The following is a 14,933-nucleotide window of genomic DNA, read 5'->3' as shown; positions in this document are numbered from 1 at the left end:
GGACCCGCTTCTTAAAAGGTCTCCATTACACTTGAAACTGGGTTTGGAGAGCTGTGCTCACTTACAAGAATCAGCACAAGCTCACAGAGAAGGATTTCATTCAAGTGTATCTCTAGAGGTCTGTAGTTTGACATCCTCTTTAATGTACCACTAACATGAAAGTTAGTTTCTTGCTATTGAGTGGAGTCCAATCTTCTGCGGAGGGAAAGTTTTTGAGCTGAATCATTTTTCAGGTATTTTTCCAGGTTCATTTGAGCTGTCCTTTGACGTGAAAAAATAGGCCTGTGTCACCTGCAAGTAGCAGCTGGCCTGCCCTCACTTTGCCTTTCATGTAGGCAGAGAAGCTACAAATAAATAAACGTGTGCCTCTTCTTTTGCTGTAGATGCCAAGAGGAAATCTGGAGACTGTTCACCATCGAGCTCTGGTTCTTGCCCAGATTCGAAAGTGGCTAGACAGGTAAATGGCACCAGTGTTCTCTGGTCTTCCCTAACCCATTCTGAGCTGTTGAGCAGCTGTCTGGCTGATCCTGTGCTGCAGGTTGGGCTACTCTGAAAATAACTGTCTTCATCACTAGGGGTGAAACAGTTTCTAGGATCACCAGCTACCAGTCTAGTTTTTGGCTGTACTGCCTTACGCTTCATCACTGAGGGGCTTGTTTGTTGGTGTGGGTGGGAGAGATCTTGCTTAGTTCCTTTCTCCAGATACCTTGATCATTTCATTATTTAGCTTGCTATTTTTTGTATTGCATTTGTTTAATCACTTTACATTCAAGTTTTCTGAAACAGAATTTTCCGTGAGTCCACGAGATTCAAATATACTTCTATAAGACAGGAATGACAGACCAATGCCTCTCTCACTTTCCCAGCGTGAGCTGCTGGTCTGTTTCACTGCAGAGGCTGGCAGTGAGCAGAACTGGCCTTGCACATTTTTTTCTGCAGAGCAATTTACATGGCTTATTGCCTCGGCTGTTGTTCCCTTCCAGTTGGCTCTGTGACTGCCTTTGGTCAGCTACCTCTGTTTGTGGGTGTTGTACCTACCCAGAATGTAAACTATCCCATTTGACTCTTCCCCTTAGGCTTATGTTCAGGGAAGCATTTCAGTGTATGAGGAAGCTGAGAATCAACCTCAATCTTCTCTATGACCACAATCCCAAGGCAAGTATACCCAGTTCTGTGGTGTTCTTTTTCACATTTGTCCAGACTGGTGGGATTCTTTCATGCTGAACGTTCGTAGAATCATAGAATGGCTTGGATTGGAAGGGACCTCAAGAACCATCAAGCTCCAACTCCCCTGCCTCATCCAGGGCCACCTCCATATCTGATACCAGACCAGGCTGCCCATTCTGATAAAGTCTTTGAACGTGCTCCTGTGAATGTACTTTTTCAGAATAACAGAAGGAATACTTTTGTTCATTTTCAGGTATTTCTGGAAAATATCGAAACCTTTATCAAGCAAATAGATTCTGTGAACTACATCAACTTGTTTTTCACAGAACTGAAGTGAGTATAGTTCTGCAAATGGAAGCTTACAAGTGATCGTTGGTGGTGGATTATTTCACCAAAATATTGGCAGCTCTTCAGTCTGAGTGGAATGATTCAGTCTGAAGTTTGGCATGCTGGGTCATAAAAATTAAAGTAAGATGAATAGTTTCAGTGTATCTTTTTGAGAATTCATATTTGCAGGCTGTCATTAGATTTTTCCAGTAACAGGTCAGGACACCGTCTGAGTGCTTTGGTTTCTCTTCTGTTTTGCTCTACCAGGGTAAACGTGAATAGAGAATGTTCTGTGCCTTCATAATGAGGAATAAGACAGCCTACTGGCTGTCAAGACAAGAGGCTTTAAAGCATTCACAGTTTCAGGGCTTTTCAAGCTTGTTGAAGTACATAATTGTTTGAGAGCTGGAGCTATCACTCGGCTACTCTGTTTTATTTTCAGTTTTGACCTGACCTTAAATCTTTGTCTGGAAGTAAAAGCGGATGGCTTAATTTTCAAAAGTGCTCTGTGCTCAGCATCTCCAGAGTGGATTTAGTAGAATACTCAGCCTCCTGAGTTCTGTAAACTGAGGTAGTTCTGACTAGTTGTTTTTCATTACCTCTCTTGGTTGAGAGTCAGTTCAGATGGATGAGAAGTGTTGGAGAGCTTTGTAATAATGTCGCATTTTGTGTCTGTGCTGAATGACTTGCACGCTATTTTGTTGAGCAGTTACCTTCTGCAGGCTTTAATGTTACTGTCTTTGCTCTGAGCTGGATTAGGAACCACACCAGTATTCACAGTGTATGTTTTTATGTAGAGATGAAGATTTCACCAAGACTATGTACCCATCTCTGAGCAGTAGCAGTAATGATCAACCACGTCAGCAACCTGAACAGAAAAAAGTGAACCTCATATGTGATGTGATGAGAGTTGCCATGGAGTGCATTGACCCTGAAAAGTGAGCATTTTCTTATTGTGGGTGAAGGGACGATTGGAGAGACTTCTTTTAAATCATTTACAGAAAAGGGAAGCTGTCCTTAAGATCAATCATTTTGATTTGGATCCCCTGAGGGGAACTCGTGCTCTGCAAAACTCATGTAGCCATACCTTTTGCTTTCCGAGGATGGTCTTCTGAAAAGCACTATGTACAGTAAATTCATCAGGTAGTAAAACATGTTTTCCCATAATTATTCAAGTAATAGAGGCAGGAGGCCTACAAGGGTTTTAAAAATAAACCCAATGTAGGAACACTCTGTGTAGTGTGGAGGATGGTAGATATGAGCAAGATTGTCCCCACAGACAATCATAGGACATCGTAGAATCATTAAGACCTCTAAGATCATCCAGTTCAGCCGTCCACCAACCACCAGTATTGCCCACAAAACCATGTCCCTAAATACCAAACCTTTTCCTTAAACACCTTTGCTTTAGGGAGCAGATGGGCCTTATGAAAAATCTCAGCTGTTCTGTCTGAGACTGAGCTATTTCTGTACATCTTCTGCTGTGTTTCGGCACGGTTACCTTTCTGTCACCACCTTTCTTGGATGAATCAAGCCTAGATGGAGTGGGAAAGTAGGATCATAGTGATGGTTAGTGAAGGAAAGTGTTAAACATGGATAGATTATGTGTGAAACACTGGATAGAGGAGCAACGGACAGCGGGTTGCTGCTGAACACTGAACTTTTAGGCAGTTTACGTCAAACAGTTTTGGTGAACAAACTATACCCTCAGCTAGGAGACCTAGCTGAAAACCTAGGAAACCTATTTTGAAATGGCACATGAGAAGCGTATCAAAGTGTAAATAAGTTCCAAAAAAGCTTTCCCTTCCTTTACAAGATAAGACCATTTTCATAACAAGATTTGATCTGGAAAATTGTGCCCAGCTACTGAACTTTCAGAGGGATGTTTTCTCTCCATTTATGTTGTCTGGCATGGGAAAAAAGCTTATTCTACTCAAAACACACCTTCAGTGTTGTGTTACGTTAAGGGAAACATGCTAAATTTAAAAACATCTGTGCATTCTGTTCTGTTACCTTTTCCTGCTTTCTTTGAGAAAGCTTAAAATACTGAGTAGTTTATTTTCAGAGAATGATTGGGGTTGGCAGGGGCCTATAAAGATTATCTAATCCAACCCCTCTGCTGTTGGGCAGGGGTATCCTTCACTGGATCCAGTTGCTTGAATCTCCATCTAACCTTTACTTCAATGTAAGCTAGACCTCACATAGGATATGCTGGAATTGGAACAAGCCATTTTTCTGCTGTCCCACTTTTTCATTTACTGCTTTTGTTTTCTTCAGATACTGCCTCTCCATACTGACAGCACACGTGAAGAAGAATCCTCCAGAATTGGAAACTGCTCTCCAGAAGGTTCATGATCTTCGAGGTGTTGTATCAAGAATCCAAAAGTGTTGAAAATGTGTGGAGTTTGCAGGAGCTTACATTGTTAGCATCGTTTACCTGAAAATTATTTTAGCATGGCTGTTTGTGGAGGCTGTCAGAAAACAAGTGTTTCTGAAACTGCCGTTAATGAAAGAGCAGTTTGTCAGCTAAAAATGTTGTATTTGCTCTTGGCTAATCCTTTCATGTAGGAGCAGCAAATAGGCCAGAGCTGTAGCTGTTCTCCAGTTCAGAACTCCATTTCTCCCAACATGAAGTAGGCATTTCCTGTTCTAGGTCCTAGGTACCTTAATCTGGCAGATTTTACTTTTCATTCTTTGCTCTTAATTGTGACTTGTCACTATTGCACATTTCAAAAGTTACTGTGCTTGGGTGGGTCCTTGAAGTTGCCTGGGAAAGCCTCTGCAAACAGCCAAGTAACGCTCTCCTGCAAGACAGAATGAGCCATTAATTTGATGGTCTATGCAGTTAAGTACATGCTATACACTGCTTCCCTGCCTTAGGGCATGCCTCCACTAATAATAATGAAATCTTATGCTTTATTCTCTTATTACAGAGAACATTTCTCCAAATGTTGGAGCTGTGAGTGCAGAGGAAGCACTGAAGTACCTGCTTTTCCTTGTGGATGTCAATGAATTGTATGATTATTCCCTGGGCACGTATGACTTTGATTTAGTCATCATGGTGGCAGAGAAGTCTCAAAAGGTCTTGGCTGATGGTTCCAGTTAACCATTTTTCTACATTCCCAAAGGTTCCTTGTAGCCTGTGAATCAGACCACACGTTTTGCTAGTTGTAGCTCTCTGGAAAGCAGCATTTCAGTCACATAGAAGTCCTGCACGTGTTTGGGATGATGCTAGGAGCATGGCATACCTTTGCCTCCATTATCACCTGTTGAAAGCATTTTAGGAAACTTGGTCATACTGGAGGTGAAACAGGGCTCTTTCAGAGCAGCATTGCCAAGGATTGTGATCTAAGGTGTTGTGGCTGCACGCATTTTGTTCCCAACTCTGTGCCCATTTCATTTTTACTTAGTTAGCAGTGGCTACAATGATGGAGTGCATCTTGCAGTGTGTGTAGTCTGAAGTCTTTTCCAGAGGGTCTTTACAGAGCTTTCCGAGGTTCCTACAGAGCCTGTTACCCACCAACTGAAACATCCTGCTCGTATTATCAGAAATGTACTTTTTATGACTTATGGAATGGAAGATACCAATCTATTTTAGCTGTAAATTTATACATGATAGTAGCTAAACGATTTTAGATGTGATACATATTGTATAGACAGACTTGAATTTTCATGGATTCATAGAATGGCCTGGGTTGAAAAGGACCATAATGATCATCCAGTTTCAACCCCCCTGCTATGGGCAAGGTCACCAACCACCAGACCAGGCTCCCCACAGCCACATGCAGCCTGGGCAATAATTTTTGGTTACTTCTGTAGTCCATGTGAGCTTGGTAATTTACTAAGACGTGTTCTTTAATGTGGCTTACACTTAAAGAAAAAGCCTTTTCTGGTGTATGATCACATAATTTCAAATATGGGACTGTCTACTGGTGAAGATGGTGATGCTCAAGGATCTTCTCTAACTGAATCACAGCTTTTATTCTTCACAGGACCCAAAAGAGTACTTACCCTTCTTAAATACTCTCCGGAAAATGGAAACCAATTATCAGCGATACACAATAGACAAATACTTGAAGAGATACACCAAAGCTCTGGGACATCTCAGCAAGTGTGGTAGGTGTTCTGCACATCAGCGTGTTAAGGAGATGTTCTGCAGTGCAGTGTTTTTCAGTTTGTAGTACCTGCAGGGGAAGAAAGAAGGATTGCACCAGGTCATCTCCTCTCCCGGTAATTCATGGTTAACTTATGCTCTGTGGTTTCTGTAGTGTAGCTTAAGGCAGGGAGAGAAGTGTCTACTGCCCTTTAGTCATGAAGCACAAGTCTTGTTTTGTTCTGGCTGTAGGTGGCATTTCCTCTGTTGATACTGTTGGCAGAAGTGAAGCAGACCTTAAGGAAGTGAATCCCGTGGGTTTACAGTGGTAGAAGAGGTGCATTTGTTGCTCTCATACCTAGGCTTGGGTTTGCTGCTCGTTACTGCAGTAACTGCTGGGGAGCTCTAAGAGGCATTGCTTTCTATTTTGTCCCTGTAAGAATTGTAGTATTTCTGCAGGTCCTGAACACTTCTCTGAATTTCTGAACTTGGTGAAGGATCAGAGTCTATATTGTGAAGCCTTGAAGCTGTATCCCTCCAGCACCCAGGAGTACAAGGTGTGTAAGCAGGTGACCCTGCAGTGTGCAGGTCTGTAATTCTCTCAGATGTGTTCACATATATCTCCAGCACCTTGAACGAGGGCAGAAATGAGACAACAGCTGCTTGCCTTCAAGTTCTGCAGGGTGCTTCAGTGTTGTCTGAGAGCTTTCTCCAACTTAATATAGGGAATTACCCTCAGCACTGAGCCTGCGAGATCTGGGCATCAAGAGGATGACTGTTATTTCTTTGATTCCATGACCAGGAGAGAACCTGGGCGTCTGATGTTTGCTGTGCTGTCTGTGCTATGCTGATCTTGGTGTTTGTGATACAGGATTTCTCTGTGACTCTGCAGGTTGTACTGAGACGTTTTGTTGTGTGTAGACATTTCTGGAGAGTGCTTAAGAGCTTGTAGTTCTTCTAGATAGACTATAGGGTCCATTGTTGATTTCAGTGCAGTTGAGGAACTGTAGCTCACTCAAAGCTACGGTAAAAATAAATGAATGCATTTAAATTAGTTTAATTTAGATTATGTGAATATAGAACAAACAAGTCTTTATAAAAGCAGTTGAAGTAAGAGGGGAGATGCAGAAACTGTCTATTTGCAACAAGGTGAGTGTGAAGAGGATTCTCCTGTTGAGGATGGCTCCGGTGGCTCTGGCCTGTTGGAGGCTTTCTTTATTCCTTCTGTATTCTTTCATTCAAATCCGTCATCCTCTTATTAACAGAGACTGTGAGCTTTGAGAAGACTAGGGAAGCTCCATCTATTGATTCTGAGCAGCCTGTGCAGGGCCTGCATTATCCCTTGTCTTTCACTCCTGGAGTGGTATAGTTTGGACAGATCTTTTCACAAGCTTCGCTCATCTGAGTAGGAAAGAAGGGGCTGATTTTCTGCAGCCTGTTGTATTGCCAGCTTGGAAAGTTAAGAACATTCTGGGGCCTGCTGCTTTAGCTGTGTGTGGAATTTCTGCGTATGCTGATCATCAACCCTCGGGCTGATACAAAGTTTGAAATGTTGGAACATTGTGCCTGGAGGTTCCTCAGAGAAGAGCAGAAAAGAACTTTGGTGTGATGGCCGCATAATTCTTACAGTGGAGGACTGCTGCTCACTCCACAGCTCATTTCTCACTTCTCTTTTGCCCCTGTCTTACAGGACATCAGCAGTGCGTTTGGGGAGCATTTGATTGAGAAGCAGCTTTATGAACAGGCTGCGCTGATACTTGCTCGGGCTGGCATCTTTGAAAAAGCACTGGACGCCTTTGTGAGCAGTGGCAGCTGGCAGCAAGCCCTGTGCATGGCCTCTCGGCTAGGTTACACAAAGGAGAAGCTTTCCAGCCTGGCACGGACCATGGCAGGTAGGCCTTGAGAAGATGGAAGCGTGCAAACCAAAACTGATTGTTCTTATTTCTGCTTCGTTGTGATTTTTGCTGAAAATCAGTGAAAACCTTAGTTTTCACCAGTGTTTTTCTTAAAGGCCTTGATTTCCAAGGGTTTGCATGATTGCACATTGCCTTTGTTTCTCACTGGTATCAAAAAATGCTGGGCACCCAGAAGTTGCTAAGCTAGGTGTGGCCTTGGTTGCCCCAGACTGACCGGTTCTTGCACTCTCATTGCAACCAGTTGTTGAAACCAAACCTTTTCCTTGGTTAGCCTCAGTAAATGGAGATTCCACAAAGTGTTGAACATGACTGAGGCCTTTGGACATCATTGACACAAGTACTGCATGATCACAGAGCTTGAAGGCTGTTGGATGATTCAGTTGTGCATCTTCGTGTTTGCTCCTTGACTCCTGCTGGTAGCCAGGACCAGCTGTTATTTGAAAAGCAATCTGTGTTCCTACTGCAGGGAAAAAAAAGAAAAAAAGTTTGCCTAAGAGTTTGTGCTCACTAGGAAACATCACCCTGTGTGCGTGAGATGTGTTGTGGACCTGGCATCTATTTCAGCAAGACCAGTAGAGCATCATCCTGACTGTAGCTTACTCAGAAGCAGAGTTTATTAAACATCCCCTAAACAGTGGCAATATGTGTCCTGGGAATGGTCTTCCAGATAAAGCTGTCTTGGATGAGCTTGCTTTGGTCAAGTTACTTCTTTTTTTCTGGCTCTGCATATCACTTTTCATCTTACACCGTAGCACAGAAGTCAGTAACAAAGCTGGTGCTGACCTTTAGGGACCTGGAAGACCTGAACCTCGCAGGTTTGGTGCTTCCTGTCTGTACCTCAGGGAGCAGCAGGCAATCTTCTCCCAGCACATAGCTAGTCTATGCAATATGCTGCAGCTTTCAGGAGAGATTTCCTGTTTACATCCTGCTTCCCTCCTCTTAGGGAGGTTTGCATCTCACACTGTTGGGGAGAAGTTCTTTAAGTGGCAGCGAGTGCACCAGCAATTTTACAAGCAACAGGCTGACAATGAGGCATCATGCAGCCCTTGTTTTATCAGGCAAATTAAGTAGGCATGTAAGCAGACTGAAAGCGCAGCAGTGAATGTAATGTTCTTTGCCTTCATTATTTCATATTAGTAGAAAATTCAGCTGCTCCTGAAAAACTGAACTCCACCACCTTTTCTTGTAGGAAAACTGGCTGAGCAGAGAAAGCATGCAGAGGCTGCCATGCTCCTGGAGCAGTACACTGAGGTAATGTAGTTACCTCTCATCTGTACCCCTCTTCCTCAGTTCTCCTGTGCCACGTTTGGCTCAGTGTATGCTGGTTATGGAACAATCCATGCCACAGGCCCCAGAGCAGATCCAGGTGGTACAGTGAGCAGGGGACGGGTGGGAAACCTGGCTCTGTTGCCAGGTTTTCTGTTGTGCTTTGGTATGAAAAGCTTTTGGTTCAGAGATCTGAAGCATGAGTGCTGGAATAGAGAAGGCTTAGTTCCAGAGGGACTTCTCCTTAGAAAGAGACTTGTATTTTTGATTTCAGCCTTATGTGATAATTTCAGGCTTCAGAGTACCTGTTGCAGCAGTGCTGTTCTGACCAGAACTGCTGAAAAGAGGTGTACCTCTGAGCAGATGCTACCTGAATGCGTGTTACTAGCAGCAGCAGCAGCACATGGTTGCTCTTCCTTTACAGGACTATGAAGAGGCTGTTATCCTACTCTTAGAAGGGGCTTTCTGGGAGGAGGCTTTAAGACTGGTAAGGCATTTCGTATCTCAAGAACAAGAAATATTGTTTGGATTGTAAGAAGCAGAAATACTTTTTTTAGCATGAAGGAACAGGGATGGAATCTGGGTTGTGTTTTTGAATAATACCTCCTTTCCATTTCCTGATCCAGATTCACAAGTATGATAGACTGGATATTTTGGAGACCAACTTCAAACCTGCCATAATAGAAGGTGAGTATGTGCAAGAATCTGAGACTTGCTTGTGTTTTGTTGTTGAAAAACATTTTTTACTGGGTCTGCAGAAAGCCACAGCACACTAATACTGGAAGCTCTGTGGAAGGATGCTTTGATTCCACCCTGATGCTGCCCAGTTAACTGACACAATTGTTCTATATCTTTATTCTCTCTTCAGTCCCAAAAGAATGATTAATCATTATTGGACGTTCTTTGTTCTCACACTATCAGCAGTGAGTTCTATGAATTGAGGAATTTTGTTTAGCTTGAGCCTAATTAATGTGAAGACATGTGGCCACAGAGCACTCTTACTGTATCAGAAACAGACTTCTGTTCCAGAGATGCTTGTCTGGCAAGTTAATTCATTCCATACACAGATGCATCTAAGTTGGTGACTTCTGTGCTACAAGCTTCAAATTTTTCCCACTCCAGTTATTCTACCAGCTTTGCTGCTGATCTCCAATGTTCTTGAAGGACTGTGCTCCTCCAGGCTCCTTGTGTGAAAATGCTCTTCTGACAAGAGAGACATTTCTTCTGCGTACAAATCCTTGTGTTCTTATCTTGGACCTGCTTTTTTCCATATTGTGCAGCTCAGAAAAGTCAGCTGATGTTCCTGGACTCTCAGAAAACAGCATTTCTTCGTCATAAGAGTCGCCTGCAAGTGGTCCGAGAGCTGAAGGAGAAGGCCTGTGAGAGCCTGCAGGGTTGGTATTGAAATGCATGTGGCTTTCTCCTGCATAAGTAAATGTGATTGTCTTTTCTTTGGTGTTTCTTGTGGTTCCTGTATACCCCTGTGCAGTTGTGCTCCTGTGTCTCTGGTGACTGTAGAAGTGGCATTTGTCTCGCCCACCACTCTCGCTGTGGTTCATTTGACCTCGTTCTTGCATAAAGGTGCCTTTATTTTCAGTACTACCTGTGTCACAGCTTTCCTGGGATAAAAAAGCTAAACGCTTCTGAAAGCTCTTCAAAATGAGACAGCATTGTCTCTGTAATGGCAGCTTACCTGTGTTAGATAGTGCTCAGCGCATCCTTTGTGCTAAGAATCTACTATGCACATTCACCTGCTAGCTTACACAGGCTTGGAGATATTTTCTAAAAGCAGAATGTTCTGTTCTGGTCCAGATCTGTTTCTCTGAGGCTGTCATTCTGATTGTGCTGTTTAATAATCACAGTCCCTGCCAGGGTGGAAGAGCAGTGCTCTCCATTTCTGTTTCTTCTTGTGGGCCGAGTCGTCTTCAGAGCCCTAAGGCTCCAGTGTGCCAGCAGGTAGAATGAATCTGCAAGGCTGCTTTTCCAGAAAGTACGTAGGTTCCCCAAGGAGAAAGTCTGGAATAACTGTGAGCTTTTCCCATACTGTGACAGTTGTTACTATGTTTTGCAGATTGTGAAGCGCCGTATTGCCCAGAATTTGACCTTCTGTCTGAAACCAGCAGTGTTGTGACACACAGCGACATGAGCAGCAGATACTCACACAGCAATTCAAGAATATCAGCGTAGGTTTCTGCCTTTAAATTAGATGGTGGCTGGTGTGGCATCAGCCTTTGTTTGGGAGGGCAGCTTACTCGTGTTTGGCATGCTCCTCGAGCAGCTGAATGTGTCTTGAAGCTGCTTTAATTACAGGCGTTTCTTGGTTATTTTAACTCTTACCAGGGGAGACGGGGCAGAAAATGCCAGAAGCTGGTAGTGCAGCAGGAGCAGAATGGCCAGCAGAGGAGCTGTGAGCACAGATTCTGCAGGAGCTGTCTGTAGGCAGCGGGAGTGCTGCCAGATAGCTGAATGTGGGATGCTTGGCGCAGGAAACGGGCGGCTGCTCAAACATTAACAGCTTGTGCAAAGGGCTTATTATCTTTGTCTTAAGTTTTGCATTTTTAGTAGTTAACAGAATTATGGAGTGGTTTGGATTAGAAGTAACCTGAAAGCCCACCATCTTGCCATGGGCAGAGTTTCCTCCCACCAGTTCAGGCTGCCCAGGCTGTCTGGCCTTGAACACCTCCTGGGATGGGGCATCCACAGCTGCTCTGGTCAGCCTGTGCCAGCACCTCACCACCCTAATTGGGGGTTGTTAGTCAATTTCATAACTATTCTATTTCCACAGTGGGTTTCTTTGTTGCTTTTGAGCACTTTTATGGTAAGCTGCAGGATCAGGCAGCTGTGATAATGACTTCTGAATTATCTGTCTGAAATGTGGAAAAGGTGCAGTTATGGAAAAAGTGGGCTTTCTGGGGACACTGGCTGTGGCTCAGATTAAACACGCAGAAAATACAACCTTAATTTCAGCTTATCTGTATCAGAGTGAGATGACGTATTGGGGCATTAAGTTACTGACTTGTGATAAGAAGTTTCTTTCCTGTAATAACGGATCAGGAGATGAACTGTATTAGCACACAGGTAGAGGAGATAGCAGAAATGAAAGTGTGCAAAGGTGAGTGCAGACTCTGACTCCAAATTGTTGGTGAAGAGAAGTTCAGCTGCTAGTGACTACTGACACACAGTTCAGCTTACGCTGTACTTGGACCAATGCTTGGACTTTGCTGGAACACAGAGGAGACAAGACTGTACAGCTTCTCAGCCCAGCTACTGAGTCATGTTTCAGACCAGCAAGTAAGTAGGTGGAGTATTTTTGAAAAGCCCGACACAGATCTATGAGCCTACAGGCAGCCCCTTCTTAAACTGATGAGTTTAGGAGTTGACTTTCCTTCAGACTGACCCTGTGCTGCGCACAGTAAAATCAAGCATCCTCCTTTCCTAGGCGATCCTCGAAGAACCGCCGCAAGGCTGAGCGCAAGAGATACAGCTTGAAAGAGGGCAGTCCTTTTGAAGACATGGCCCTGCTGGAAATCCTGGGGGAAAACGTCCGTGCCGTCGACTCTGTGAAGGGTATGGCATGGTGATTTTGGTCTGCTCTCTGACTTCAGAGCACAGCCGACTGGGCAGTGCGCTCCTCTCGTTTGTAATGGCTCTGCTGGGGAGAGGAGCTTACGGTACGTAAGCTGTCTGGGGTGGACTTTGATTTGGTTTATTGGCCTCTGCTGGGAGGTGCACCTAACAATGTGAGCTCTCCTTGTTTGGAAGTCTGGGAGCAGAGAAATGAGGACTTATCAGTGCCGGGACAGGATTGGCTCACATTTGTACGGAGGCACTGTAGTATGTGGGTAGGAGCAGAGAGCCAGTTGTGATTTGCAGCTCTTTCCTATGCCTTGATACCACAACAGTGCTGCTGTTCATTTAGCACACCTGTGTGAAGTGCCGTTGCTTGTTTCTGTTCCTTCTGCAGGAGACGTACACATCCTTCTGAAGCAGCTTGTGCTGTTTGGTTTTGATGAGCAGGCTGAGGGGCTGCAGCAATTCCTGGAAGAGGTTCTGCAGTTGATGGAGACCTCAATCCCAGAAATCTGGACTCCTGCCTTGCAGCAGAGTTCTCTCAACCCGGTCTGTTCTTGTTGTCATTACCTGTAATGTCTGCTGTACAATATCAAGTAATTGGTGGTGTTCTGTGTTCTCCAGTAAAGAGTACAGAATATTTCCCCTGCTTCCTAAGTCTGCCCTTTCCTACAGAGTTTAGGCAAATGTTCTGTGCAGTGCATTGGAGTACTGTACCTTCCAAATCAATATGCAGCATAAAACATATGACGGATACAGCTTCCTGTGGAACAGAGGAATACTGTTTTTTTTTCTAGCCCAAGCGGCTGAATTTTAGCACAAAATTTTATGTAATGGAGTAGTGGTTGTCCACTCTTCGTGTCATGAGATGAACAGCAAACAGATGGGTCATTGTAGTCTGAACCAGTGTATCATGAGGAGAGTACTGCATGCAGATGGGTTGTGCCACACTTGTGGGCTTCAGCTTCACACATAAGTAGAAAATCATGAGCATAGTCCTAGTTTCCTTACAAAGTAAAATATCCAAAATAGTTTTTGAGCATTCCAGGTGAACACAAATTATTCCCCAGTATCTTCTCTGTAACTGAGATTAATCTGCCCACTGACGGGCAGATTAAAACCACTGAATGTGATAAAATGCTGAGGCTCCCCAGTGAACTGTAAATGTTGCTGGTACATGCAATGAAAGTAATTCTGCCAATTCATGACACTTAAAGCACAGTAAAGAAGTACTGAGATGGAGATCCTGCACCTTGAGAAGTTGTCTCACAGCAGTTCTGTATTTCTGCCTCTCCTTTGGTTTTTCTGAGACATTAGTGGGCTTTGATCCCATATCTGTGATTGTTTTAAACTGTGAGGTCTCCCACAGCCACCTGCTTCCACTCTTGACAGTTTTCTGTGTAGGCATCTGTACTCTGGGCCTTGCTTTGTGCCCCTTTGAACTTGGGTTTTGCTTCTTCACAGGTCCTGGGACCCAATTCAACTGCAAACAGCATCATGGCTGCCTATCAGCAGAAGAGGGTGGTTGCTCCTGCTGTACAAGGTTGGTTCAGGCTCCTGGTTAGGTGTGGCTGTGAAGCACCATTGTGGCCAGCAGCATTGCAGTGTTCTTCATCTGTAGGAGTTCATTGCTGCATGTTATGGTGTCATCTTTTGGCCAGTGAGCAGCCTTCTTAATAAGGTTTTCTTTGCTATAGTGCGCTGTGTTAAAACTACTTCCTGAGTTGTGCTGCTCCTGATTTTCTGTGTGCTTAGCCTCTGCATATTGTGGGGAAACTGGAAGTCTCTTTTCATAGGGCTGTGTCAGATCATTCTGCTTGTACTTTATGAATTTATCTTTTTGCCTAATGTTGGCACCTAGGCCAGGTTCTGTACCAGGTGAGTCTATAGGATTTCATGGTACTTTGCCTCTTTGAAGCCCTTGTAGCTGATACAGTTTTAAAGCTGAGAGGGATGCCATTTGTTTTCCCTCTTTCCACCTAGTACTGGAACTGCCAGGAGAGAATCTAGCAGACCCCTGGCTGTGACCCACGCGCTGCTGCTTGGCTGGGCTGGCTCCTTTTAGGCACAGCCCACAGCTCTAGCAGGCTGTTGAGTGCAGCAGCACAGCAGAGATGTCCCAGCTGCTGCTGAATGAACCGAGTCCTGCTTTCTGTCACAAGCCGTTGCTCTTCATTCCAAATGATACCACTTGGCAGAGATGGGACTTGATTTGTCAAAGGGATCCATGTCTCCATGCAGGTCTGCTGGGCAGCGTGGGCTTCTTCAGCATGGGCTCGTGATGTTTGCTGAAAGGTGATGCTGTCTGAGACTTCTTGGTGTTCTTTGATGGAAAAGGAAGCAAGTTGACTAGATGACAGGTCCTGAGGAAACCATACTGCTCTGTTCTGACATTTGTCATCTTTGTCTTTCAGATTCAGAATTACTCATTGCACCAAAACTCAATAAAAATCTACAGTGGAAGCTACATCTTTTCCAGTAATGAAAAGTCAAGGAATCCCAATGGACTGTGAACTGTTACTTTTCATAATATACTTTCATTACACCTTTATTAAAACACTGTTGTCCTTGCATTCCTATTGCTCTTATGGCTG

At 44.1% G+C, this 14,933-nt stretch overlaps 1 protein-coding gene across 2 annotated transcripts in view; it reads left to right on the top strand.

The window, feature by feature from the left end:
* The window catches only part of ELP1 (elongator acetyltransferase complex subunit 1), a 32,923-nt gene extending 18,011 nt beyond the window's left edge, over positions 1-14,912 (top strand). For both annotated transcript variants that reach the window (XM_042882852.1, XM_042882853.1), the window contains 18 exons: positions 384-457; positions 1,077-1,155; positions 1,421-1,500; positions 2,292-2,432; positions 3,772-3,857; positions 4,428-4,576; positions 5,487-5,610; positions 6,047-6,144; positions 7,278-7,479; positions 8,693-8,754; positions 9,194-9,256; positions 9,396-9,456; positions 10,050-10,163; positions 10,841-10,952; positions 12,209-12,336; positions 12,734-12,888; positions 13,804-13,882; positions 14,754-14,912. In XM_042882852.1, coding sequence (XP_042738786.1) covers positions 384-457; positions 1,077-1,155; positions 1,421-1,500; positions 2,292-2,432; positions 3,772-3,857; positions 4,428-4,576; positions 5,487-5,610; positions 6,047-6,144; positions 7,278-7,479; positions 8,693-8,754; positions 9,194-9,256; positions 9,396-9,456; positions 10,050-10,163; positions 10,841-10,952; positions 12,209-12,336; positions 12,734-12,888; positions 13,804-13,882; positions 14,754-14,821 — 1,875 coding nt within the window. In that variant the 3' untranslated portion in view covers positions 14,822-14,912. The remainder of the gene's footprint in view (positions 1-383; positions 458-1,076; positions 1,156-1,420; positions 1,501-2,291; positions 2,433-3,771; positions 3,858-4,427; positions 4,577-5,486; positions 5,611-6,046; positions 6,145-7,277; positions 7,480-8,692; positions 8,755-9,193; positions 9,257-9,395; positions 9,457-10,049; positions 10,164-10,840; positions 10,953-12,208; positions 12,337-12,733; positions 12,889-13,803; positions 13,883-14,753) is intronic.
* Positions 14,913-14,933: the final 21 nt, after the last annotated feature.

Source organism: Lagopus leucura, unplaced genomic scaffold (genome assembly GCF_019238085.1).
Source record: "Lagopus leucura isolate 7727_CA_CO unplaced genomic scaffold, USGS_WTPT01 Super-Scaffold_100036, whole genome shotgun sequence".
Taxonomy (NCBI): Eukaryota; Metazoa; Chordata; class Aves; order Galliformes; family Phasianidae; genus Lagopus; species Lagopus leucura.
The sequence above is the reverse complement of the archived record's forward strand: the minus strand, read 5'-3'. Positions and strand labels throughout refer to the sequence as shown.